The sequence below is a fragment of the Crocodylus porosus genome, unplaced genomic scaffold (assembly GCF_001723895.1).
Source record: "Crocodylus porosus isolate Cpor-Errol unplaced genomic scaffold, CroPor_comp1, whole genome shotgun sequence".
In the NCBI taxonomy this organism is placed as follows: Eukaryota; Metazoa; Chordata; order Crocodylia; family Crocodylidae; genus Crocodylus; species Crocodylus porosus.
In genome coordinates this window covers 3,694,641-3,722,073 of record NW_017728921.1, presented here as the reverse complement: position 1 = coordinate 3,722,073, position 27,433 = coordinate 3,694,641, and the positions used below count along the sequence as shown (strand labels likewise).

The following is a 27,433-nucleotide window of genomic DNA, read 5'->3' as shown; positions in this document are numbered from 1 at the left end:
TAACCGGAGCCAAATAGTCCATATCAAAAAAGCTAAAAATCGCATTATAGCAAGTAAAAACACCCATTTTTTACATTAATTAAGCTAAAAATAGGCATTCTGCATGATTATTAGAAAGACTGTATAACATGCTGTTTTAATAACTGTCTAGAGGTACTTGAGCTCTGACACAATTGTTTTTCTAATTAAAATATTGCTAGCTGTGATTATAAGATTCAGTAAGAATATTGTTAGTTGACTGGCCCGGTACAGTAAAATGAAAGGAATACTGATCCTAAAAGATGATCTTAAAATATGTTAAAGATAACACCTTTAGGCTATTAAATCTGAGAGTGTTTTGTTTGGTTTTTGTTTTTTTGTTTTTTTAAATAGTAGCTTTAAGTAGACATGACCTGCATGGGGTTGTATTCTCCTACTGGCTGAAGGTAGACTTGTTACTCATTATCAGTTTTGAAACAAAGGACAGGATTCTCAGTTGCTAAGAACAATCATACTTCTATTGATGTTCACCATAAATATAACCTAAGAATTACAGCAAAAACTTTTTAAAATCAGTTCCCTCCCTTATTCTTTCCCCTGTTTCCTTTATTTTATTTTCTACCAAGTATATAGCAAGGGACTGTGCTTTTGGAAATATTTTAAACTGTATTAACAAGGACAATATTAATGCATAAAATTTAACTTTTTGGTCAAATTAAGATGGTTTTAGGTTAAACTGCTTTAACTCTACCACTGTGATGAGTGGATGCTGTTACACTGATTCAGTTTATGACCATATATATATAAGACTGGAAAGAAGCTATATCTGTACAAGGCACATGTATATAATGGTATAAATGCATCCTACAAGTTTGTACTAGTATTGCTAATTTGAGGAGAAACATTGAAACCCCAACAGAAGTGGTTATACTGGTTTAAAAAAAAAAAAGCTGTATAGACCAGGCTTAACTAAACCTAAGGAAATACAAGGTTACAGTCATAGCTGTTAAAAACTTCTTATGTAATGCTTATTGTATGCCTTATGTATGTATTTGTTGTGCATTTGTGGCATTAATGTACAGGAGACACATTTTGGGATCTCCACACTTCCATAACTTTATTAACTATGCTGTGTCATTGCAGTGTTTTCTTTTTTTAAGTTTGAAGTCTATTGCACAGTCCAGCTGAAATCAGTAATTTTGTACACGTGCAGTTATTGTAGAATGTAGGTCACTCTATCTATAGAGCCTCTTTTAAAGGTAGTCATCCTACACAATGATTACATCGTTAGATAGTCTCATTATTCCTTTCACAGGCTCCTTTCTCATTATTCCTTTCATAGGGTAATCTTTTGATAAAACCTAACACGATCCCAAATGCAGTCTTAGATATTCCTTTCCATTCCATACAAGTTTGAAAATGTTTATACTCCACTGAAATTAGACTGTTTCACTAGAGACCTTAGGATGCAGTGCTTTCAGAAATTAGACAGGTTATAAAAGGGTAAGCCTTTGTTAGCTTTCCTAGAAGGGGGAAGGTAACAAATAAAAGCACACTCTTCTTGGAGTGACAGATAGGTGGGTAACATAGGCACCCACAATTAAAAACTTGTTAGAATTTGTGGCCTTTGCCTGAATATTAAGCCTAACATTTCTTTTCTGTGTATGCAATTTCTTTAGTTGTCACAAGAATGTTATAAACTTCTAAATCCGAAGAGAAGAGAAGAGCCCATAACAGTGCTTTCTCAAAAGCCCTTCTGTTTTTTGATATGCTGAATTTAATGTAGCCTGTAATACTCTGGAAGTTTGTTTGAAATTCTGAGTTACATTTATGGTAGGTTACTCAAATAGTTATAATCTGCTCAGAGAATCTAGTGAGTTTCTGACTTTCCCATTGTAAGGGCTGCATTTGGTTACACATTTGAATAGTTTATTTTTCATTTTGAGCCAATGTAAAAGTGAAAATAAATCTGTTGACAGGATTCAAATAATAGTTCGGATCTGCTAATGTACCATTCTTGGGACTGTGGTATTGCAGTTAATTTATTTAAAGCTGGAGTGAACTCTGAATTTAAAATCTGTTTGCAAGTAAACCAGACATTTTAGTGTTTCTTACTTTCAAAAAGCCATGTTGGGTGGGGAGGGGGAGAAGGTTATTAAAAGTGTTTCTTTGCAAGCTTGCCTTCTGAAGTCATTAGTCCTTTGAACACATGATCTGTATTCAAAAGTAGATGCATCTTAATTGCCTTTAACGTTGTTCTCAAAGGATGTGGGGTTCTATCAGAACCTTAAATATAGCTGAGGTGTCTTCTGCTATTTACTTCAGTTCAAGCCCCAGTTCTTGCTTCTGCTTTTAAACTACTGTGTAGTTATACCAAAATTAATTATTCAGGTTACTGTTAAAATTTTTCTAACACCTTTTCCTTCTCTTTTTCCTATCCTATTCCCAGTGATTTAGTCTTTGAATGGTCAGGTTGGTCAGTTCAAATGAACGTTCCTATTGCCATTTGAAATGAGAAATGCAGCATAAATCAGTAGATTCATTAGCTGAAGCACATACCAGCATACACTATAATCAATTTACTTGCAACCTCTGAGACTACTATTGGCATGTTCACACACAAAGCCAAATATCTGTATACTTTTCTTCTGAGGGATAGGAAATGTGCTATTGGTGTCTTGCAGATTTGGCTTTGCTCGGGACTACTTTGACTCTGTAAAAGTGACATTTGTACTGTAATCACGCTTTAAAAGCAAATGGTAAACCTGGTTTATTGTGAGTGCACTCCAAACTTGCACACTGACTTTGAATTCCCACTTGTGAGAAGAGGAGACTTGACTTTATCACAGAGATGATGTGATTGACCTTTGGAATAAAATAATAACTACTTACGTAGCCTTCCTGCTTAAAAGGAGGAGGAAAAAAACCACTAGCATGCAAGATCACTAAGGTCTGCCAGCCTTCCTAACCACATGCAGTGAAAAGGGGAATGTATTTGACTTGAGTGTGAAATTTTATTTGTAGCATTTTATGTAGTTATAGAACAACTATAGTTAATAAGTAAGAGACTGGACTACAGAAAGGTACTCTGTACCTTTTTCTTGGAAAAGAAAAACACAAAATGATTGTTTAAAAAAACATTTCAGGCTATGACCTTCTTATTCTAGGAATTGGTGTCTGAGGAACAACCTTGTTTTATTAATAAATGGACTTCCTAGTGCTTATAAGATGGTATTGAAAATGGCTAATGCTGAAGAATGTAATGGGTTTTTGAAAGCACAGTAAGCTTTGGGCACTGCTAAATCAATACATATAACAGTCATTTAAATGTGTGCACCATATGATGCCTATTTTGGTTAATTATCTCCCAGATCCTTTCAGAATAATCCTATTTGTTGTTTGCAGATGGAATACTAAAAAAATTACCCATGTAAAGGATGTAAAATAGAAAAAAGAATTGATCCACAACAAATTGTAGAGTTTTTCTTAATCAGTAAAGCTGGATAGTTAGAATCAAATTTACAAATATCATACTGGTTATAAAATTGCAGTATAAACATTTGGTAAAAAATACCCACAACAGTGTTCTAATTATTTGAACTAGCGAAAGCATGTTTTGATTTCTTGGATAATTGCTTTATGTAAAATTATTTTTTATTAAAAAAAATAAGATAATGTCAGTGGTGCATATGTATGTATGTTATATCAAAGAGTTATTTATAAGAACAACAAAAGAATTACGATATCAGTGGTGAAAAAAACACTCTTCTCTGCAAGAGATCGTTTAATTGTCTTCCAGCTGTTCGGACACAATTAGGAAGCTGATTAGATTAGGAGCATAATTTTTGCATATTCTTCACAGGTTAGGGATGAAATAGAATGAAAAATTGGATAGCTTTCTATTCATCAGCAGTCCAGAAAGCCCTTTGTAATGGCTGGGGGTATATAACAGTTTTGGCAGCTGTCCCTACATGGATTATTGGAGCAGGAGGTATGGTGATCTATGAGAGAGACTTTCCATCGTGAAGCTGGGGTTTGGCATACAGTGTAGTCTTGGTACCATTCAGTTATGTAATTGAACCCCTTTGTAAAGGTCCACACTCAGAGCTAATCTCTGTGATACTACTTTCATCACTATATAATTTACTAGTTTGGTCCATTAAAATGTTGTGTACTAAGATGAAGTATTGAATTTGCACAGTAATTGACCTTTGGTTTGAAATTTCCATTCAGTTTCTTCCCTCTCCTTTTCTTTTCTGTCTCTCTTTTGTTCTCATTTCATATATATTAGTGACATATTAATTGAATATTAACAGGGGGGTAGGTTGTAGCCATGTTGGTCTAAGGACATAGGCAGACAAGGTTCTTTGTGTCAATCTGATATCTTTTATGATTATGGGTGGGTCTAATAATAGTTATCAGATTTACTCAAAGTACCTTGAATATTAACAGGTACTCTGATGTTTTTGATTTTTTGTTGTTTCTGTATCTCCTTCACTGACTGGTGCTTTGGACCATTCTGAAATTTTAAAAGTGACCTTTTAAAGTATTTTCACCTATTATTTGCTCATTTAGAATGTCCCTTTGGGTAGATCTTATCCATATGCTCTTTTGGTGAATTTATGTATGTTTCTCTGTCAACCTAACAGACAAGGTTCTTTAGGTAAGTGCAATATCTTTTAATACGCCAACTAAAATGGTTGGAAAAATTCTTTGCAAGCTTTCAAGTACAAACACCATTCTTTAGCCAAAGGAAGCGTCTGCAGTTGTTTCGTGCTCTTCCTGGATGGGACAGAATAGAAGCCAGAGGCGAGTATGCGAGAATGCCAGTCAATGAAAATGATGCAAGTTGAGGCAGACAGTGGGTGAGAAACAGGTGTGGAGGTAGGAAAGGGAAATGTAGACCTGATGATAAGATGTAGCTGGTAAATAGTAGAGACATTACCTGGGGAATCAGATGTTAGGCAGGTTATAGAAAATGTGCCATAAAGCCAATGTCTATATTTAGTCCATGATTTTTTGTATGCAGTAGGTTGGTGAAGTGAAGTTCATAAGCTTGTCTGCGAAAGGAGTTTTGTAAATTCCCTTTGAGGATTGGAACTGAGACTGGAGACAGAGTGGTTCTCTTGTGAGAAATGTGCCCCCACCGGTAATTGCGTATTCTTGTCTTGGATAGATTTCCAGTGTGCATTCATTCTGGTGTGCAGTTGTTGTTTGGTTTCTCTTACATATTTTCCATCAGGGCATTTAGTGCACTGGGTGAGATGTACTACATTTCTAGGGGTACAGCTTTAAGATCCAGGACTGCTGATGGCTCTGTTGTGGGGTATAGTAATTGTGAGGGTGGTAGAGATATGGTGGCAGGTTTTACATTTCTTATCATGGCATGGTTGAGATCCATTTGGTGTGCTTGAGCCATAGGAAGTTTGCTTCTGGTGACAAGATTTGGTGCTTCCTCTGCCTGAAGAAGGGTGTTTGTACCCAAAAGCTTGCAAGAAGGGGGTCGGACTTGAAGATCTACTTAGGTCCCTTCTGACCCTATATCTATGAATCTATGAAAGAAGAATTTTTCCAACTATTTTAGTTGGTCTAATAAGATATTGGAGTTACCCAAAGAACCTTATCTGCCTGTGTCCTAGACCAACATGGCTACAACCGATATCCCTGAAACATGGAAAATATTGAATCTCTGTCAACTTGACATTGTTACTGCTGGACCTAATTGTAGGAAAGGAAGAAATATCAGAAAGTGGAAAAAATAGACTGGCAACTAAGAAGCCTAAATATAGCTGTTTTAATTCATAGTATTAAATGCCATTCTGAAAGCACAACATCTTCTAAAATAATATATGTTTGGAGAGCCCAGCAAGTTTAAGGCTTGAAGCTACTGATTAGGTTTTCAGGGTAACTGTAGCCATTGCTATGTTTAGGTGAGACTGTAACCCAGGGGCGGGCAATTATTTTGGGCAGAGGGCCACTTACCAACCTGTGGCAAGCTGTTGAGGGCCGCATGGGTAGCCCCGTCCCTTGACAGGTGCCCTGTCCCCTGGTTACCATCTTGGGACCAATGTCCTAGTGTCTTGGGACCAATGTCCTAGGGCCAGCACTGGTGGAGCCCAGAGCAGGGCGCAGCCTGGCAGGGGTCTGTGGAGCCGGCCGGGCTGCACAAGCAGGGCAAGGGGGGAGCTGACCCGGCTCCATAGAGCCCCTGCCAGCCGGGACACTGTACCCATGCTGTCCTGCTCTGGGCCCTGCTGACGCTGGCCCTGGGACAGAGGTGCGGAACCTGCTCCCGCACAAGCTCGCTCCCAGCCATGCGGTACAGGCGGGGGGCAGCATGCAGCCCCAACCCTGTGCTCACCAGCAGGAAAGGAGCTGGTGCTAAGCGCGGGGGGAAAAGCGACCCCTCACCTGCCCTGTGGCCAGTGCTTCCTGCTGCAGCTGCTCGCAACCCGTGTGAGCCAGATTTTCCCTACCCCTTCTGTAACCTGACTGGAATAAAAGTGATGATATGATGTTTGAACTTCATGCTTCAGATCCCCTTAGCAAGTAACTGTATTTGCAGATAGTTATAGATTTTGTTTGTAGCACATACAAGGCTGTAGAGATTTGTGAATTTAATATAGTGATACATGGGGACTTTTGGCTTCATTGGGCACAACTAAGTGTTTAAGCCTCATCTGGCACATGCTTTGAAGTCCCCATTATTTTTTTGAGAAAGAAAGAGGCTGAAAAACACAACATAAGTGATCTAAAGAAATCAATTTTTCTAGTGCTTATAACAGTATCAAAGGAGACCCCAAATAGCCACACAATGATTCCCCTTTGTGATGCCTTTGACATTAGTATAGTAAACTTTCGTTAAAAGGCAGGCTTTTCTCCTTAGGTTTTAACTCTTGAGGGAGCTGCCTTTTCTGTGGAAGACCTACTGGTTTTTGTTTTATTTCTTTTTTTGTTTTCTAAAAGGAGGTCTGAGATGACAGCAGTATGTGCATATTCTAAAACTGATCTTCATGAATTGTTCTTCCTCTTTGCTGTTCCTATGTGTTACTTTCCATTTGAAAATTCGTCCTTGTGAGTTAAAAGTGTAATTTCTTGCAAATGCAGTCTACTTTGACTTTCTCTGAATAGAAGTTTTAGGTTATGATTGCTTCTATAAAACAGGTCGATTAATTTTGTCTCCAGGAGGCAATAGAATTCACAAAGCTTAGCATTTGAAAAATGTATTTACAGTAAATATTGTTCTGTATAATACAGTTTAGAAGCTAATATTCTTCAATTGCTTAGAGAAATTGATATATAAAATGTACTTGCATTTTAATGGCTGAATATTAGCCTCTATAATGGTGTAAATACAGTTAGATTTTTCAGGTTTTTTTAATTCATTCTGGTTTAGTAGTAACAAATCCCGCTTACCGCATTCATGAAGCCAGGAAATAACTTTTCCTGAAACAATTTATTTGCCTAACCTGCAGACTCATAAGATTTAGCTGTAGCCATGTTATCGTATACCCTGGATGGCTATCTCAAAAATTAAAACATAAAAGGACTGCGGCAAGTGTAACCACCTCGGCTCTTATTCCATTCCTTCCTGATTAGCCCAAGTGACAAGCTTTTGCAGCATACCCAGAAAGCTTTTCTGATGGACCAAGGTGAGGAGTGAGTGAGTTCCAAGGACTTCTTGCAGAAAAAACACACTGTTAGCAGCCCTCTTTGATTCTGTTGAAACTTCAGGTCCAGTTATTCTGCTGATCTCAGCTGTGGTAGTGTCAGGGAGAAAGATGACCTATCGGTTGTCTCGTATATTTTGGTTTTCTCTCTTAGCACTTGGAAAAATTCTCAAACACTCGTCTTTCTGTCGGGGTTTGTGATTTTGTTGTTGCTGTCATAGCTTTGCTTCCCTCTTTGCACGGAAGTGCCAAGACATTTCTCCTTACAAAAAATGCTATCTGAGAAGAAAGTGGCAGCAGCTGTTTGAGGTGATATAATCTGAAATAATTTGAATCTGAAGAAATTAGGAGTATCAGAATGAAGTTAAGAGGAATAGCTGGAAGCAAACAAAGCTGCTTGTTAAATTTAGAGAAGTGATGTTAACCAGTCTAAAATCGGAGGAAGTATTACACAATGTACTTCATGGAAAAATTCCATATTTTCTGGGGCATGGACTGAAAACAGACTCACATTATGTTTCAGTTTAATATGTAGAGGTTGTATTCCATGGGTATGTTTGACTTTGCTTTTCGAGTCGCACTAGTAAATGTGAACTACTTCTTCCCTTTTTTTAGATACTAACATTTGAAACCAAGAATCCAACAGAACTAGCTGAGCGTTTACGTTCTGTATGTGGAAACCAGAGCAACGCATATGCCCGACTTCTTGAATACCGCTTAAATGCTTTGCGTGGACTCTGGAATGCCCAGCGCCAGCTCGCCTTGGAGGAGCAACACGAACGGGAAAGCTCTGGGGATGAAGAAACGTTGGCTTTGCTTAAACGTCAGGGCTTGTTACAGCAACCTGAGCAGGCACCATTTACTTCTCGAATGGGGCTCTTACTGGTCTTTCCTCTCATTCAGTCTCAAAGTAGAACAGACCCTTCTCTCTGTAACATAACTGCTGAGGTGCTATTGAATTGCCTTCGGGACTGCCAGCCTTTGAGTTTGACTAAGGAACCAGCTGACTGTCTTAACGGAATAGAATCACTGCTCTGTTCCTGGCTGGAGGATACTTCTGCGACAGGCCAGCAGATTCCATATAAGCAAAAAGAAAATGCAGCTGCTGCCCTGGTTGCCTTGGCTTGTGCAAGGTGAGAAAAATGTTAATTGAGCTCAGTATGGTTGATGTTGGTAGTATGTGTTTGTGCTAAACAGTACCAGAAGTTATATGCTCCTACTGCTGAAAGAAATGTAAACTCTAAAACTCTTGGTTCAGAGATGATACCTTTTATTAGAACAACTAAGAAATCACCAAAAATTACCTACTGCTGAAATGCATTTTATTTTACATTAACGTTCAGTTTCCTAATAGTAAAAATACTTGTGAAAAATGAATTTAGTGAATTAAGCATTGATACTGAGCATAGACATAGAAGGTTTTAGGTTATAACTGAATAATATGTTTGTGGGTTTCCTTCATTATAGTGAGTCCTTTTGTAGGAATGATCGAAACGGGTTTTGAAACATTCTCCTCACCTTTTTTATTTCTTTGGAGGGGAGGCCATGGTAAAAGAGTTCTCTCTCTTCTTTATGCTTTTACCACCCCCCTGGTCCTGTAGCTTCAAGGATGTGTGGAGGGCAGCTTGCCTTTGTGTCTGTTCAGCAATACTCTGCCTTAAATTGCAGTAGGGTCTTTCTCAGTGAGTTGCCACTGGACCTTGGGAGGGCCTCAGAGTAGGAAAGATATTCTGATATTTTGGGGGGGGGGGGGGTAAGAATTCTTGAATGATACTTTCTAAAGTAACTGGTGATTTATATTTTTTATGCAGTCATTTATTTATTGGAATCCCACTCATCCCTTTCTGAAAACTAAGTCATCTCAAGGTGGGCACCTCAAATCAATAGTGAATTCTGAAAATCTTGGCCTAAACTTTTTTTAAAGTTATTTTTTAGCTGAGACTTGTCTACCATTTTAACTCTGAATAAAGTGGTAAAGTAGAGTTTTAACCCAAAGGAAACTGTTTCTCAGAATAGAAACTAACACATGGAGAGAGGAATGTTATCAGGTACTGTTGTACTAGATTTCTTCAACACTGAATCTGAAAAAAGACTGCTATAGTTTGTAGGGGTGTGCGAAGCGGGCCCTGTTTGATTCGGATTTGTCCTGAATTAGGGACAGTGATTTCATAGTTTCATAGTTGATAGGGTCAGAAGGGACCTGAGCAGATCATCAACTCCAACACCCTGCCATGCCAACTTGATTCGTTGATTTGGATCACTGTCCCTGATTTGATTAGGCCTAATCTGAAAATTTGATGCTGATTCAGAGAATCAGTGATTCGGACATGTACACAGCTTTAAATGTTTTTTTCTTCATACCTCAAGGTACCAGTGCGGCTTGTGAAAGCTGCGATGGTGGGGCAGATGGAGTGTCCCACAGGAGTGGGAGGGGCCCCCCACATGCTTGGCAGCGAACCTGGAAGTGGACCGGAAGTATTCCAGTCCACTTCCAGGTCTGCTGGGTAGCGCACAGGGCGTGCCCTCTGCACGCACCCCCGGCTTGACGATCAGCTGTGGGGGGACCCCAGGTGCTCCTCTTCCCCCTTCCCCCCCCCCCAGACCCAGGAGGCACCAGTTGCTGAGCCAGGGGTTGTGGGCGGCGTCCCCAGGCGTGCTCCCCAGCGGACCCAGAAGCAGACTGGAAGTGCTTCTGATCCACTTCCAGGTCTGCTGCCGAGAATGCTGGGGAACCCCTGCGCTCCCGTGGGATGCTCCATGCGTCCCAGCCTCACAGCATTTATGAGCCTCCTGCTACCCAGAGGTATGTAGAAAAAAACATTTAAAGTTGTATCTATGTCCAAATCTCTCTGAATCGATTTGGAGGGTTCCAATTCGATTCAGAGAAATTAAAGGGTTGTCCAATTCGGTTTGGATTTGGCCCTAGTAGTTTGACCTATTGATGTGCATGACCACTGAAGTCAGTGATGAACTTCATATAGTTTTAATGTATTTTGCAAACTCTTCTACTTTGGAAATTGCCTTAAATATAAGGTATTCAGTCAAGTTTATCCTGGGTAGATGAGATTAAACTGATAAGCTAGGAATATTTATTTTTTTAAACATGACTTTGGAATGCAAAAATTTATTGACCCAAGCAGGAGGGGTATAACACAGCCTCATTTATCATGTTCAGTTTATTTCTTTCTGTCCCAGATGTCAGCTCTCAAAAAGCTTTGAAATACTGTTAATTCAGTTCAATGTGTAAAGGAAACACAGTTTTAAGTGACAAAACTGAAACACAGATCTTTTTCAACAGATTTGTATTACTTTATCTACAGTGTAGTATAGTATTTTGAGATCTCTTTCATTTACCTACAAAAGTCAGGGATTTCTTTACATTTCAAAATAATTCCATGCACTAAACACACTCATATGAAAGTTATTTTAAGAGGAGATTCTTATTGAGATTCCCTTTTCCAATCTTGGGGGCTTTATTTTCCTAAGAATATAAGACCTAATTTTTGAATGACCCACTGAAGTTTTCGGAGGGAAATAAAATTAAGCATCTCAGGAGGTCCCTAGATGGAGTTTTTCCCATTTTATAAGAGAAAAATGCAGACATCAGTTTGAAATAACTGGCACCAGGGACATCTCCCAAAGCCTGTGAGGAAGCATTAAAGACAAACAGTAGAATGGCCATTTATGAGGGAAAAACCCAAAGACACCCATAGCGAAAGAAATCATCTAGGGGAAAAAAAAATCTTCACTTAATTAATTGCAATTCTTCAGAAACAGTGCATTTGCATCTGAATATTGTCGCAACTAGGGCACAGTCAACTCTTTCATGATCAATAAGAGTTTTAAAATTTTGAAACAAAGCCATCCTTTAATACTCATTTCATAATTTTATCAGAACCTATAAAATAGCTATTAAAAAATCCTTTTTTTAATTCCAGAAAACTGTATTCACCATTAGGAGATCCAACTGTACTGACATACATACATACATACATACATATATATATGTGTGTGTGTGTGTGTGTGTGTGTGTGTATATATATATATATATATATTCTACAATTTACTAATCAACAAAGAGTACAATTTGAAGTAGAGCTGTTGTGGAGACTAAGTTTTCAAGAGACAAACTTTTACAAGTTTCTCCAGTAAAGTGACTTTTAATCCTTTCAGGAGGATGTCATGCCTTAATTCTTTCAAATATTCTGCTCTCTTTAACAGAGAGCAGGCTATTTGAAGGAATGCCACATTCATATTTAAATAGGAATTCCTATTTAAAAAGTTATTATAAACGTGCCCTCAAAAATAGATTTTTAAAATTTCAGCCAATTCTAACTGATCTAGATAATAAAATACTGTCGGTTCATAGCTGACTGGCCGTGTTTAGCCCTACCATTGTTAGTTGATGATAATCTAACTTTATTCCTGGGGGAACTAGATGTACTTGAATGTGTAAGTAAGCATCTCTCATCAGATTAACCAAATATGTAAATGTGGCAGTCTTATTGGAGAAGATGTAGAAGAAGCATTTGAAGTTTCCCCATTTGAAGTCTTTCCTTGGGTATTGTTCATGGAGCTGCTTTGAGGTTATGGCTGGCCGATAACTAACATTCCCATCCTTGATGGTTGCCACCTCTGACATGAGATAGAGATCATCCAGGTGAAGGATGCAAACTGAGAAGCTTTCTCTGTGTGAGAAAGAGAACCATCACTGAGATTTTGCACTGATGGACATTATACTCTAATTGCCTGTTTTTTTCTTTTGAGAGCTGCCTTGTGTGCATATTCATTCTCTTTTCAACAAACTAATCCCTAGTTTTATTTTTCTCCTAGGGGATCGCTGAAAACCTTTGTTCATACAGTACATTTGTTGCAGAAACAGACTGATCTGGGATCCCTGCCTGTGGCTGATGTATTATACAGGTAGGTAGTAATTTAGTGTTTTGTATCAACTCTGAAAATGTGCAGATGTTCATGAAGATAAAATGTCCATCCTGAAATGGGACTAAACAGCTTAACTCAATGAAAATTGAAAGCTCTAGGAAAGATCAAAATCCAGTCAATTTACATAAAGACAGTACTAAATGGCCAATTCTTGATGAGTCCATTAATATATGTTTTTAATTAAACCACTGAAATTTCCTTAGAATGACTTAATATGAACTCTGACGTGAAAATTTTCACTTTTTAAAATGTTTTTATCTTTAGCTTTTGAGCTGGTTAATTGTTGTTTTCATAGTTTTCCTGACATTTTTCTTTACATTAAATTTTTTTCATACATTTCCTGACATAACTTACATTATATCTATCCTCTGTTGTTTAAAGGTTGCTGCTTTTAGAAGGGGGACCTGGATCTCCTTCTTGTCTGTTGGGAGGAAAACACATAGTATCTTGGGGGTTTGAAGATATGTTACCTGCACCTGATGCCAACAGTGGTTCTGGCACTGAAAACAAAGGTGAGCTAGTTTACAACTAGGACAGGATCCATGGAGGGAATGAAAGATATGTTTTGGAATGATACGGTGCTTTTAAATCTTTAGAACCTGAAAGTGCTTTCTGCTTCTAGTAAATAGCATAAAAGCAGTCACAGTATATATCAAATGACAGAAAACTGGAGCACTCTGCAGTCAGATGGAACGCACAGGTCACATTTTCAGAAGCGAGCGTAAATGGGCCCTACAGAAATGGGCAGACAGCTGTTTTATCTGTAAAGCTCCACCTTTGCACAGTAAAATGGCTAGCTTGGCTGTCATTTTTCCATCTTGCACATTCCAAATTTACTTTTATGGTCAGGGATCTAATTTTACAAGGCTACCCACACTGTTATTTTGGTGCATTGGCATATAATACAAACTCAGGAAGATGACAGTATTGGTTTTGCACTCTGTTCATGTGTAGACAGTTAAATTGGCAGCCACGAGGGCCAGAATGTTTTATTTTTTAAAGAAAGCTTAGATTCTCTGTTTCTGAATCTATAATGCGGAGCACACAAATACATTAAATAGACTGGGTTTTTTTTCATATCCCTGTTTTTATATAGTGTGTGCCATAGTTAGAAACCTACCTAATACATGACGTTTACAAAAAAGCTGGTGGTCTGAAAGTGGAGGTGGTCTCTATTTTCACAGTGGAGTGTTGCAGGGTCATGTGTTGTCTGTCCGTGTTTCCCCCTCTGCCATGTCTCTGGCCAATGACCCTTTGTCAGTCTTCAGGGAGGGGTGGAACTTCTGGTGCCCCTCAGCCAATCAGCTGCACTCTGCTGCAGAAATTTCTTTGCCCTCCCTCCCGCTCCCCAAACTTCCTCCCTCTTGCTTGAGGACGGGAGGACCTTCTGCCCTTTTGTTTTTGCAGCGTACTTTCTCTTTTTTTGTTCCTTCTCGCTCACTGCCAACTTTTTCACAGGGGACCTTCCAAATCCATGGTTTCCACAAAAATCACAAATTGTGAATTTGGTAGGTCCCTAGCCTTAGTAGTCAACAGTGAATCAGATTTTTCTGCATTTCATCCCCCTTTACTTAGAATTTCGTATTTTTGTAACTGACAATTAAAAAAAGCATGTTAGAGATGAGGTCCTCCTTGATCAAAAATCTTTCTCAGTTTAACAAACATCAGAGGAACAAATGGTTACTTATAAAGAGAAAAAGTGAGTTGCATCAGTAATGATTTTACAACTGTACAGGGGTACTGTACACTTTTTCACAAGGCTCCAAACAGTGTTTTAAGCAGCAGGGGTGGTCTTGAGCAGAAAAGTTTGCATGTTAATACATCTTAGGTATGTTCTTCCCATTTGGTACTGATATGTGAACACCTATAGCCTCTTGTGACACCCTAGAACAGTGATTCTTAACCAAGGTGCTGCAGCATCCTGGGGTGCCTTGAGATGCTTTCAAGAGGGCCATGAGGTGCCACACAGTGTTAGCAGTCTTGGGTGTACAAACATCATTCACAACATAAACCCAGAGATTTCAAATAGGAATTGATATCATTAAAAAGATTTTGAGCTGTTGTGGTCTTTCTGAGTTCTTTGCAACAAAAGAAATAGTATATTATTATTTTGTAGTAAAAAAATGAGTGAAAAATGAGAGCTGGCATTTTCTGAGTGGTGCCTTGAGTCTAAAAAGGTTGAGAACCACTGCTCTGGAAAGAAGAATTGCGTTCTTGTCAAGAAAATAAAAGAAAATGGTCCTCCACTCCTTTCTGCCCTTTAATAGAAAATGCTAAAAATGTATTGTAAGAAATAATTTTAGATTTTGTTAATGAAGATGAAGCATTTTCCATCTACAGTTAGTCCAGTTGAACAGGTCCTGCTTCCCAAGCACAGTTAACTGCAGCCATCCAGCTTGCACTATATTTGTTGATTTAAAAGTCTGCAGCCAGTAAAGTCTATGAGCTGTTTATCTGTGTATACAGTAACTGTGGCCTCAGCTCTGAACCAAGAGCCATCTGGGATTTGAGGCTGCAACTTTGGGGTGAAAAGGTAACCTAGAAATAGGAAACTAGTGAAATACATGTCCTAGATGCCTGTTTTTTTCATATAGAGTGAGAAGGAATACACAGTGAATAACTATGTATAAAAACTACAATACTAATTCTGATCAGTGTAGAGGAGAGTCTCCCATAGGTTTTCAGTCATTGTTCTGAGTGTAACAGACATGATCGTCATGGTTGTGTTGCCTGTTAAAGGTCTCTGATCATTTCCTTCCCATTTCAGATGCAGATTTAGGGCGCTGTCTTGCAGCAGATGGACTCTATCTTTATACAACTAATTCAGTGGGCAGAGGAATAAGCAAATTAGGATCTGGATTACATGGTACTTTACGGTAAGCCACAGCAGAGCTGAATGTTCACATAGTTATATTTCTTCCTCTGCTCATTTTTTATCTTGTCAAGATAAACCCTTTCAAAGGAAATGAGATGTGCTAAGTATCTTAATTTTTTTATTACTATTATTAAACCATTTTTTCAGGGAATCAGATTTTGTTACTGGTTTTCCCCTCTGATAATTATTGCTGTTAAGCACCATCCAAGTTAGGCAATGATTTATTATGCTTTTGTTAACATATTGAAAGCTGTAGTTAGTTTAACTGCAAACTGGTTTCTAGTTATGGAATTTACTATACAAATAACTAGTTCATTACTTATAATTTTTGAAAGATAAAACCAGCATTACAGCACTAAATATTTAGATATATGAATCTGTAGCTAGGGTCAGGAGGAGTTCAGGACAGTTCTGAAAAGATGTAACATATTTAAAGGTTTTAACATCCTACCATCCTTTTTTCCAGAGGCTTTGTATACTGTCGTAATGAAGAGCTGGAGGCTGGTTGGGTTGCTTTTGGCAATGGCAAACTTCTTCATCGTCCTGTCTCCTTTGATAATAAGCCTCATTCCCTTTTCCAGGTCATTGATCAGCATACCCTTCAGGTAAAAAAAAAAAAAAAAAAAAAAAGAGTTATATGACAGCTCACAAGCCATCTATGGTGTCACAGTACTTGTACATACAGACCACAAACTAGTAGTAGCAGAACACAGGCAAAGAAAAATGGATTTTTGGTGGGAAATCAAATAGTTCTAGAGGATGCAAAACTCCCAGACCCTTCCATTTTCCTCAAGTGTAAGAATAATTTAAATCTTCGCTACTCTCCAGAATCTGTGTTTTGCAGACCAGCCACACTTTCTCTCTCTCTCTCTCTCAACATGGTTAAAGGATTTTTTTTCCTGTTCTGGATTAAAGAAATTCTAGTAAAAAATAAAAGAATAAATTGTTTCGTTATTTCTAACTGCATACAGTGAGTTTCCTCAAACTCAGCATTTTGATTCTAGAAGTTAACATTTTGGAAAAGTAGGGGAAAGCACAAAACTGTTAGTACTTGTACGATACCATTAGAAAAATGTGTGTACGTTTCCTGCAATTTGAAACCAGTGACTTTATTGTAGATGGATATTTAGATGTCGTGCTAGCACAGACTTCTAGTAGGCAAACATTATATGCTACCCCTCAGACTAACCAATAATTAAAAGTGCACAAATAAGCCTAACAAGCCTTGCTACTAATACCAAAACACCCTTTTGATATATACTGCTAGACTTGAGAACAGACTGTGAAATGTGAACTGGTAAGACTCTCTTCTTTTTTCTTGCTTTCCTACTGTACTTGTAGGTGTGTCAAATAATCCCAATGCCAGTAAATCACTTCCCAGTTGGCAGTACTATGACCACCGTGCATCTTTCTTCAGATGGTACCTATTTCTACTGGATTTGGTCTCCTGCGAGCCTCAATGAAAAAACACCAAAGGGACACTCTGTCTTTATGGACGTTTTTGAACTCATAGTAAGTTTAGTTTAAATATACTTTGCAACTGCTTTCTTACTCTGTCTTAATTTGATAACATGAGTAGCACTTTAAAATGCCAACATTTAGTGAAGTTGGGAGACACAAAAATGGTGGATTTAAGTGCTAATATTTGTAACCTAACAAATAATAAAAATATCAGCAAATAACTACTGTTGAACAAAACAAAGTCAAGCTATAAGTTTTGCACTCTAAAGGCCATGCTGGCATAACAGTTGTACAGTATGTGCAGTATATTTGCATCATTGTTCTTGGTTCATTTCATGCCGAAATAAATAACTGAGTATAAATGTGAGATATACATCAAAAGTTGTTTATTCCAGATTGACCTTATTCCATTGTAACACAATAAATAAAATAAATAGATCATTTTCACAGAAGTCATGTATATGCAAAGCTGCATAATTCACTTTGCAACCAAACTTTTCAATCACTGGCTTTTAAGTAAATCTGAATGCTTTTCAGAAAAATTACACTTTTTGGAGATCTCTAGAGTTTGGAATTCTTTTCCTTTCAACAGCTTCTTTGTATGCAAAGGAAATGTTAACAGTGTAACACTCCTGTCTCAACGCTGTATAAAATGTTAATATTTATCAAAATGGCATCTTTCCTAACAAAAGCCCTGCTTATCATTTTGCTGGTGTTGCCAGTTCTTTGCTGTACAGCAGTAAAACCTTCTAGTTGTAGGCCTTCTCCTTATTATCCCAAACTACTTAATCAAGGGACACTTTCCCTTCAGATTTTTCACGTTGTGCATGACAGAGAGGCCTTTCTTCTCAAACTTAATGATTAAAAAAAATCTCATATAATATACCCTAAAAATAGGGGGTTGTATAGTTATAGATATATTTATAGAAATTAATTATTGCTATGGAAAACAGACTAACAGTTCTGCGTTCCCAAGGACTGAAGGTATTACATTCAGGAATGTTGGTTTTACATCATAATCAGAATAAATCTATCTAGATATTTACAGCAATTACCTTTTTAAATAATTTTTGCAAGAAGTTCTCATCCCACGTAGTGTTCACGCCCAGATGTGATCTATTATCTCCTTTATCTTAGACATTTTTATATCTAAAGACCTTTTTTCTCCATTTGAATAGGTAGAAAATGGTGTATGCATAGCAAATCCTCTACAGGAACGCATCATACTAATGAGAAAAGAGGGAGAGTCTGCAAAGAGTATTAATGAAATGCTTCTGAGTAGGCTTTCAAGATACAGAGCCTCCCCATCAGCAACACTGGCTGCACTAACTGGCTCTACCATCTCCAATACCTTGAAAGAGGATCAAGCAGGTTAGAAACATTCTCTATCGTTTTACATGTTTAGCACATTTGTTTTCAATGATGCATAATTTTAAGAACTGCTATATGTGGGACGAGAAATAATTCTGTACATACCATATCTTGCACACCTGTGTGTATGGTGTCTATATTTAGTTTCTTTTCAACTGCTGTCAGACACAATACTGTTTTTTGCCTACAAGTGTATTAAAATATTTTTGAGCTGTGTTAACTTCTTTGCAAAGATAACTTTGAAATATTTATATAAAAGTACTTTGATGCAGATGGTTAACACTCAGAAGTCTAGTAGAAAAAATGTAGGTCATCTTAATATGAATTAAGCTTCTGGAAGAGAACAGAAGCTGAGCATTGAACAACAGGAGCTATAATTGTAAACCCAACATCTTGTTATTGAAGCTATGCTCTTGAATGGCTCAGTTCTGCCCCCCTTAATCACACTGATTGGTACCTTTCTCATCACTTAGTTCCACAGTTTCAGTACAACTATTTCAAGATTAAGTACAATTCAGGATACATTGGCCTTTTAAGCATTATGTTTAACATAGCATACTGCAGTGGAGAAAATATAATTTCTTATCTGAGAAGCAACTTATATAGTGCAACTTGGAGGTAATTTCTTTAGTTGCTTATTTTGTTAAAAGGAATAATTGTAGAAAAGTAGGGAAAATTTCAAGCGAATTTGCACTGCAGATCACCCCTAAATTACTCTTGAAAGGCCTCAGTCTCCCTTTGCGTTGACATTACAGCAAACCTCCTGAAGTAGATGAAAAAATGTTTTTGCCACTGCATCTTGTAAACTTTCCATAGGTTATATGAAATTTACTTAACTGAAAATTTCAAAATGCAGAAGATATATATGAAGACTGAACATCCTGAAATAAAACCAATACTGTTACACACATGTGGGAAAGATGTGTTTTAGACAGAACTGACTTGCTTATGCTCTCAGCAAATAAGTTTTAGCAGTGAGCTTCTCCTTATGTATACGTTCTTAAGGACAAAGCTACCCGCCTTTATGTGGATGAGTAAGTAAAGCATGGGAAGGGATTGGAGCAGGGCTGAAGCCTGATTGGAGTGGTAAGCAAGATCTGTGAGCTTACCAAGTGCTTTCTGAGTTGATTGAAGTCATGTGATGATCACCTCTTCCCCCTAATGGACATGACAAAGGACATTTGAATAGTTACATATCTGATTCTAACAAGCTTTGGACAAAATGTTGGTTATGGGTAGAGAGAAGAAAGGACAGATTTTGGCAGTACTGTTGTAAAAGGAAAATTGGCAGGCTTGGATATTGGAGGGAAAAAGTGATGGAAAATTTTAATTGCCAAGATAGTGAACCTGTATCCCATGGGGGGTTAATGAAAATGGGAGAAAGGGGAAAACAAGCTAGATGTAGAAGGTATCTTGTAAGCAGTCAAAAATGGCATTTGTAGTATACTGGGGTAGAGATCCTTAAAAAGAATCCTCCAAGAAATATAAAAGGACATTTTTTTCAAACAAATGTTTTATTTCTAGACAGTGGTTCATAATTAAAGCACTAATAGATCTGTAATGATAGCATAATGAATGACTTCTGTTATGGCATCATTAATTCTTACTAGGAATAGGATACTGTAGAAAATCCTAAATAAGCTGCTTCTTGTTGTTTGATATCAGAGGCTTTCAAAATGAATTTTGATATTGCACCACTCGGTCTACTCTGTGTGAGAACAGTTAATCTTATTCTTAATATTCTATGCAAGTGACAGAGTGTATGTTGTAAAATTTCATTAACCTTGTATAAATACATTTTGAGCAAGAGATGCTCAGATGCGATACTCCATGCTGTTTGAAGCGTCTAGGTATCATTCCCATTCCGAGCTTTTCTATCATACCCTATTCATTTTGGGGCTGTGGTAGAATTTCTCATCTTTGATAGTGTCCTATATTATTACTGATGAAAAGGCAAGTATATGGATGTTGGTATAAAATATGTATGTATTGTAAATATTACAACATTACTTTGTTATGAACTTGACACTAATAATTTAGGATTGTTTTAATAAGATTCCTTGACAAAACTGGTATATTTATTACTTTCATGGCTTTTGATGGATTTTTTTTTAAGTATCTCCCCCAGGCAAGATTTTATTTAGTTAGGTCTTGAACAGTTCTCTTCCTCTCCCAAAGATGCTCTGGGGGTCTGGGCTCACTGGCTAATGTTGGATCATGATAAAGTTCTGAACTTTTAAATACTTCATAGATCCAGGTACCACTTAAGTACTTGGAAAGCTTGAAGCTTGAGTGGAATATACAATACTTTTTGTAAATATTTTCTTAAAGTTTGTACAGATCTTACAGACTGTGTCAGGGTATAGAAAAAGAAGATATGTGGAACATCTTTAAAAGGATCACATTTGGCTAAGTAGTGGATTGAAGTGTTATAGAAAGAGAACTCTGAGTTGCTCGTGAACGAACCCCAAATAGATAATGCTTGGGGAAGGGTGGAGGCAGCTTCATTCTAACCTGCTTGTCTGGGTGGTTAGCTCACTATTGGTTAATAGATACAAAGGATGTATTAAGGTAAAGTGATGATGAATCCCAGGCGGCCTCTTGTCTTTAAAACCTTTTCTGGCTTTAAGATGTTGCCCATAGTACTTTATCACCTTGTAGTGCCTATGGCAGATATCTCTTTGCCTCTCTGTGTTAGGTACTTGTTTTCGTTTTTTGGCTAGGTTTTTATGGAGAGGGTAGAGTGGAAACTAAGACTCGGTATTCTTATTCATATTTAAAGATGTGTTTTTTTCTAAATCATATTGAAAAATACATCTGAAACCATGTATGCTCTCTTAGGGATTAACACCTAATTTATGAAGAATCTTTCAGATCTAGTAGCTACTTCCAAATTCTGCACAAATGTTGCAATCAGAATTTCTGGTGAATTTATTTAAATTCCAAAGCCAAAGCCTATAAGTCTTGCCACCTATTATATTCTACATATTTAATTGTTCAGAAAAACACATTTTTTACTGTAGTTTCTATTTAATGTTTCAGCTGCCAACACTAGTTGTGGGTTGCCACTAAAAATGTTACGAAAAACTCCCATTTACACATGTGGAACGTATTTGGTGATGTTGGTCCCACCCCCCGGTGGATCAGGCAGTTCTGCTACACGATCACTGTTTGGTGGTTCAAGTGGTTTGTCATCACTGAAAAGTAAGTGTGATGTGTTTCTGGCATATCTAAGGAAACTCACTCCTGTAAAATATGATGAACTTCGGAGAGATTAATTGGAGACTTTTTTTCTTCTCTCCAAAGTCCTTGCTTCTAGCTTGGTGTTCAATATTTCGGATGGGCAGTTCACAAGCCGAGCAGATCTCATTGATGCTGCAGGAAGCTCACTTGGACGTGGGGCCCTCGTACCCGGACTTGGTAATAAATAGATACATTTTATGAGAACCAAGCAGTACTGTAGCAACCTGTTTTCTACCTAAATTTATTTCAGTTGGCCATGCCTCATAAGCAATTTATGAGCTCCCAGATTTATGGATTGTTTAAATTTTGTAAAAGTCTAAATGTAGACAAGAATTTGTAAAGTGAAAACTCAAGACATACTGGAGGAAGATCCTGGTTCTCATTTCTCACCCTTATACAACATATAAGTAACATGCCAGCTTCAGGAGTGAGCAAAATCATTGATCCTAGCAGAAGAGAATAATAGAAGAATTTTTGTTCTAAATCTTCTTCTTGTTCTCTTTTTCCTATAAGTATGTAGTATGTGAATAATTAGTGAGTATGTGAATGATTGTAGAAAAGGAATTGTGAAACCATTTTATCTGATTTTTTTTCTTGGGAACAGCAGCATCTGATACAGCCCCAACTTTTCAGTTGACTGCAAATGGTAGCAAGCAATGAGTGATAAGGTCATGGTGGAATACTAAATATAGAATTAACATGTTTCTCTGAGAGCAGAGGAAGGGTATGCATTAACAACTTTAGGAAAATTCTTTTAATATTTTGTTATTCCCAGCCATTATTTTTAAGTAGCTTGGTGTGCCATGTAATAGAATTGAGGAGATAATATCAGATATAGCAATATTTCGGTTTAAAAATATTATGATAGAATTTGCTATAGTCAGATATTTTCAATACAGGTATTTATTTTTTCTCTCTGCAGGTGCATGTTATGATACTATGAATAACATGATATGGACATGCTCTAATGACTATATTGATCAGTGGTGTAATCCTGGAAACCAAGCTTTCCATTATGTCTGTCAGAGACTAGGAGTTATCCATATCATTACAGAGCCCAAAGGTGAGGTAAACCTACCATCAGCACTTTGTATAAGGTGCAAGTGAAATATGTAAGTGAATTTACAGTAGCATACTGTAAATTCAAATAAATGGCTAAACAGACTTTCTTTAGAAAGTCACAACATATTGCTCCATGCAAAAGTGGATATACTTATTGGACAGAATTATTTGATCTCATTGAAGAAAAAGATGTTTTTGCACGTGTGTTTGAAAGATACCAGGTTTTTACTGTCTTTAGTGCTTAAAAATATTGCACAGAAATCCTTTGCCTTTCATGCAAGTGGTAACAGAAACACTGCTGCATTGGCCTGATGCTGATACTGATTTCATAATGTATTTTAAATGTGGGTGTACATTTCATAGAAGTATTGAAATTTGATTTTCCTTGTAGGGGATGCTATAACCACAAATGAGGTTATCAACCAGTTACTGCACCATGTTGGTGCCATGTGCATCCACCAACTCAATCTGCTTGCAGCCAGTAACAATCTTCCAGTAACAAATTTTTTGGGCAAGCAACATCCAATTGAAGCACACCATCTCAGCAGTATTTGTGACATCATGGAGAAAGCCATGGTTAATGGAGACACTTGCATTATACGCTGCATCCTTGTTGTCTTTCAGGTATAAACTAACCTCAAATATATTTAGAATCAGCTCTCTAAAGGAGATCTTTGAGAATGCAGGCTAAAAAGTAAGCTTTTTTAGAAAAGGAATGATGACTTTTGTCAAGTAAAAAAACTAATGGACATAGACCTAAAATTGACATTGTATTTCTCTTTGTTTCTATAATGTCTTCCAGCCTAAAATTAGGACTCTGAGAAACAAATACTTATCCCCGTTTTGCAGAATGGAAAGGTTCCAGAGGGTAGGAAGTGCAAGGTTAGGAAGGATGGCTTGTCTTGTTAACCTGCTAGCCTGAAACTCAGGAGATTTTGGATCTAATTTCTGACTCAGTTGCAAATTTTGAGGAATCCTTTGCAAAATTAGGGTTTTAGCAACAAAAATGTTCAAAATTCTTTTCCCCATTAAGCCATTGTTAAAGATGTTTTTCTTAAGGATTTCTCTGGAGCAGGGAGAAAATTCACTTTTAACTTTCTGTTTTTGCAGGTGGTTTTAAAATTTTTCTTCAGCCCCCAAACTGAGAGAAACAGAGACATTGTTAGACGATCTGGCCTGTTACTGTGGCAGTTACTGATGGCACCAAAGGACCAGATTTGTTCTGAAATTCAGAAAGAGGTTTGCCTAGCAATCAGGTAAATATCAGCTGTTTACTCAGATCCAGGTGAATCCTAGCATCTGACCGATTACTGCAAAAGAGTATTATGATTGGCTTCGAGGGTTTTTAGGCTTTCCAAATTAATCAGGTTAACAGTACAGCTACCCTCAATTTTATTACAAGAATCTAGGTTTTAGTTGTGCCTTCAGCAGTTTAATTTTAGATTAGTATCATTGCATCTTTTAAATCTGGCATGTAGTTTGGATAGTGAGGATACATTAAATGGTTATGGTGACTTATTAGGTAATAGCTTACATTATTATGTCTACTTAAAAACTCAGTAGTAGATTTTATTAGCTACAGCATCTTTATTTTGTCACCCTAATCAGGTGCATGGTGTTGAATAGCTGCAATATTCCAGTTAATGACTGTAGATGGACAAAGCAATTACATTGCTTTAAAAGGACTTTCCAGTTATAATAAGTTTTGTCTGTCACAATATGGGAAACTAACCCACAATAATTTTACCTAAATGAAAGAGGGAGTAAAATTACTGCAGTTGAGCTCCTATTAGCATAAGAGGACAGATGAAAGAGGTAATGCAGTTCAGATGAATCTGCTATATTCCACCCCTGCTTTTAAACCAGCATAATAGTTTCATTTGTCCACACTTCAGTCATGGGTGAAGTGATTTCCTTGAGCTGTAATGTATAAGTTTGCATATGCTCTAAAATGAAGGTAATATTTGTGTTAGTTGTAAATAGTAGTGCTTCAGAAAGTAAGTTCAGATTGTTGGGAGGTGGCCAGCAGCATGAGGGCAAGCAGAGTGGGTTGTAGAGGATGCTTGTAGGTTGATGAGCACTTTGAAAAACTACAGAGGGGATAGCACATTTGTCCAGTGAGTCACATAGGGAGGAGAGACAAGAATCCTGTGAACGTGTGGGAGTGAACACAGTGTGTCTGCTGAGACATCAGCCCTTGAAAAGCTTACACAAAACAGCTGTTTCAGCTCCCCAGCATGCTAGATGGTGCTGCTGCTGCACTTGAACTACAAGCTGAATGACTTCTTTTCCATGGTTTGTCAAAACAGCCGCAGGGCCAAATAGAGGACAATAACAATGGAAAAAAAGGCAATTATCTATCAAGAAAACAAGATAACGTTCATCTCAAGGGCAAGGAAAGTTGTCTCAAATGTTCTGTTCACAGATCTAATTCTGCTTTCAAGTGGGAAGTGTTCCAAGGCTTGAGAACAAAATCTTCCAAAGATCAACCTGTGTGTTTTAGTTACAAACCACAAAGTTCCACAAGGTTTGCAACCATTGAAGTGCATGGGAGAATATATTTGAAAAAGTATCTTTTAAATGTCTTTGGATTTGTTCACTGCATATATTGATATTGGGCAACAATTAAGTTATTGTTACACTATTTAAATGTTTCTTTGGTCAGGAAATCTCTTAGAACATTTGGGGTAGATTAAAAAAAAGAGCAGATCAGTGAAGACCAGAAATCCTTCCTTTTCCTCATTGTGGTATTAAGATACTAACCTGTACTTCAGGCTTGGAATTCATGATTTTTTGGACAAATCTGGAATCAAATCTGAAATATGATTCATTGATTTTCCATGAATTAATGATTCTGAGTCTTTATTTCAAATCTACTTGGATATGGTCAGCCATGGAATTAAGAAGGAGCAAATGGCTCAGGGCAGGAGAATCCTCTGTTTAGGGAACAAAACTTATTTAAAGTATAGTATAAATTCTATAGAATAAATTCTATTATTCTAAATAGCAGGAGAAAGCAGCTGTCGATATGATATTATTATTATTTTTTTTAGCTCTGGTTTAAATATCCTATATCCTGGAGAAGTAGAAATCAATAACTTACTTAAGTTGGTCTTAACTGAAGGTAAGAAGTTCTTATTGTCATTTTGGAAAGTAATTCCTGTAATTGAAAACACAATAGAAGTGTGTGTTATTTTGTGGTGAATATTCTTCCATTTCTGGGATCAGAGCAGTTTAAGAATGTTAGTGAGTCTTAGCCAATCCCACCAGCATCATTATTTTCTTGGAAGTCAGGATGTTTTAGGTCTCACACATTATTCTTTACCGGAATATTTGCAGTTGTCTAAAGCAGTGATTCTGAACCAGGGTGCCATACACCCTGTGGTGCTGTGAGAGCCTTTTAAGGGTGTTGTGGGATGCCACCCAGTATTAGCACTGTTAGATACGCTAATATAGTGTCAAAAGCATTCTGACCTGTTGTGGTCTTTCTGAGTTGTTTACAACAGAAGAATCTGTCTGTTATTTTTCTGTAGCTAAAAAATGGGTGAAAGCTAAGAGGTGGCATTTTCTGAGGGGTACCTTGAGTCTAATGTGGAGTGTCTTGAGTCCTAAAAGGTTCAGGTCACTGGTCTGAAATCAAGAAGGTTTAAAAATCTTTTCCAATACATAGCATGTCCCATCCTGTTTTGCATAGCATGGAAATGTTGTCTTGGAATTTAAGATGGGAAATTAGGAATTTCCAGTAAGTTCCTTTGTCTGTAGAGAACCACAGTAAACAATAAAAGTAGTTACTGTTGGTCTGTAGCGTATGGGAAGCAGATGCTTTATGAATTAACAAATATTGTTTCTATAAAAGGCTGTTTTATAAGTTTTCATCATCTGTATCATAAATATGTATTCCATTGTAGGAGAGAGAAATAGTGGTCTCTCCCAACTTCGTGATGTGATCCTGACTAATTTAGCTGAACAGCTTCAGAACAACAGATTTGGAAGTGAAGATGATGATCATTACAGGTAAATTAGAATAATGCTTATCTTCGTTACTCTTATGGAAAATAGGCTTCAGTACATATTAGGAGCTTTATTATAAACTTGGCTGCTTTATGCCAAAACTGCTCATATTCATGTTGCAGTTTGATGTATTGCTAGTTGTATGATTGTACTGCATCACTTGCCTAAGAAGTGCTAAATTCTCTGGGTGGTTTGAGGTATTAATGGAATTCTGGAGATTTCTGTAGAGCTACGGGAGTGCTTTGGAGGAGCCTTTTGTGGAGTCCTCAGATCATTACAATAGAGCAGATAGCATTCTATAATTTGACACGGCACTCCACATTCCCATATTGCTGCTCTTCTGCCACAAAACTAAGTTACTTCAAGACTGAAGTTTGGGAGAGGTCTCTTTTTAAGAACTGATTTGCATCATGGAGTCCCTCAGAACTGGAACAAAATGAGTGCAGATCCATCACACTGAACTCTTTTAACCAAGCCAGGGGTAGTTTTTCTTGTATGAATTGTGGTAAGAAGGAAAATTTTCCAGTGTCTTTGGTATGGTATGCTGTAGCTAGCATGTCAGTCCTCAGCATTTCTGATACAGTCATTTATTTGGCTTCACCTAACTTGTAATGTGGTTTGTCAGGATTTTACACTCTTTTGAAAAGTATCCATCCTGATCAACTTCTCCTTATCTTTCCTGAATCTTAAAGACTAAATGATGAGCTGTTGCACTACATTCTCAAGATAGTTGTTCGAGAATCTTGTGTCTTAATCACCAAGTGCCAAACTGTATCTAAAGATGACTTTCAAAAGCTTCTTTCAACTGTGCCTGTAA

At 37.4% G+C, this 27,433-nt stretch overlaps 1 protein-coding gene across 7 annotated transcripts in view; it reads left to right on the top strand.

Annotated features, from left to right (window-relative positions):
- The first annotated feature begins 8,268 nt into the window (after nt 1-8,268).
- HECTD4 (HECT domain E3 ubiquitin protein ligase 4) overlaps nt 8,269-27,433 on the top strand; it is an 80,785-nt gene continuing 61,620 nt past the window's right edge. For 5 of the 7 annotated variants that reach the window (XM_019538803.1, XM_019538808.1, XM_019538805.1 and 2 more), the window contains exons 1-15: nt 8,433-8,782; nt 12,483-12,572; nt 12,975-13,105; nt 15,361-15,469; nt 15,935-16,073; nt 16,810-16,980; nt 18,108-18,300; nt 21,343-21,504; nt 21,607-21,720; nt 22,466-22,606; nt 22,997-23,229; nt 23,716-23,861; nt 25,659-25,729; nt 26,514-26,619; nt 27,309-27,429. In XM_019538803.1, the coding sequence (XP_019394348.1) occupies nt 8,520-8,782; nt 12,483-12,572; nt 12,975-13,105; nt 15,361-15,469; nt 15,935-16,073; nt 16,810-16,980; nt 18,108-18,300; nt 21,343-21,504; nt 21,607-21,720; nt 22,466-22,606; nt 22,997-23,229; nt 23,716-23,861; nt 25,659-25,729; nt 26,514-26,619; nt 27,309-27,429 (2,190 nt within the window). In that variant the 5' untranslated portion in view covers nt 8,433-8,519. Of the gene's footprint in view, nt 8,783-12,482; nt 12,573-12,974; nt 13,106-15,360; nt 15,470-15,934; nt 16,074-16,809; nt 16,981-18,107; nt 18,301-21,342; nt 21,505-21,606; nt 21,721-22,465; nt 22,607-22,996; nt 23,230-23,715; nt 23,862-25,658; nt 25,730-26,513; nt 26,620-27,308; nt 27,430-27,433 lie in introns of all 7 variants that reach the window. The other 2 variants (XM_019538807.1, XM_019538806.1) reach the window with 1 other exon arrangement.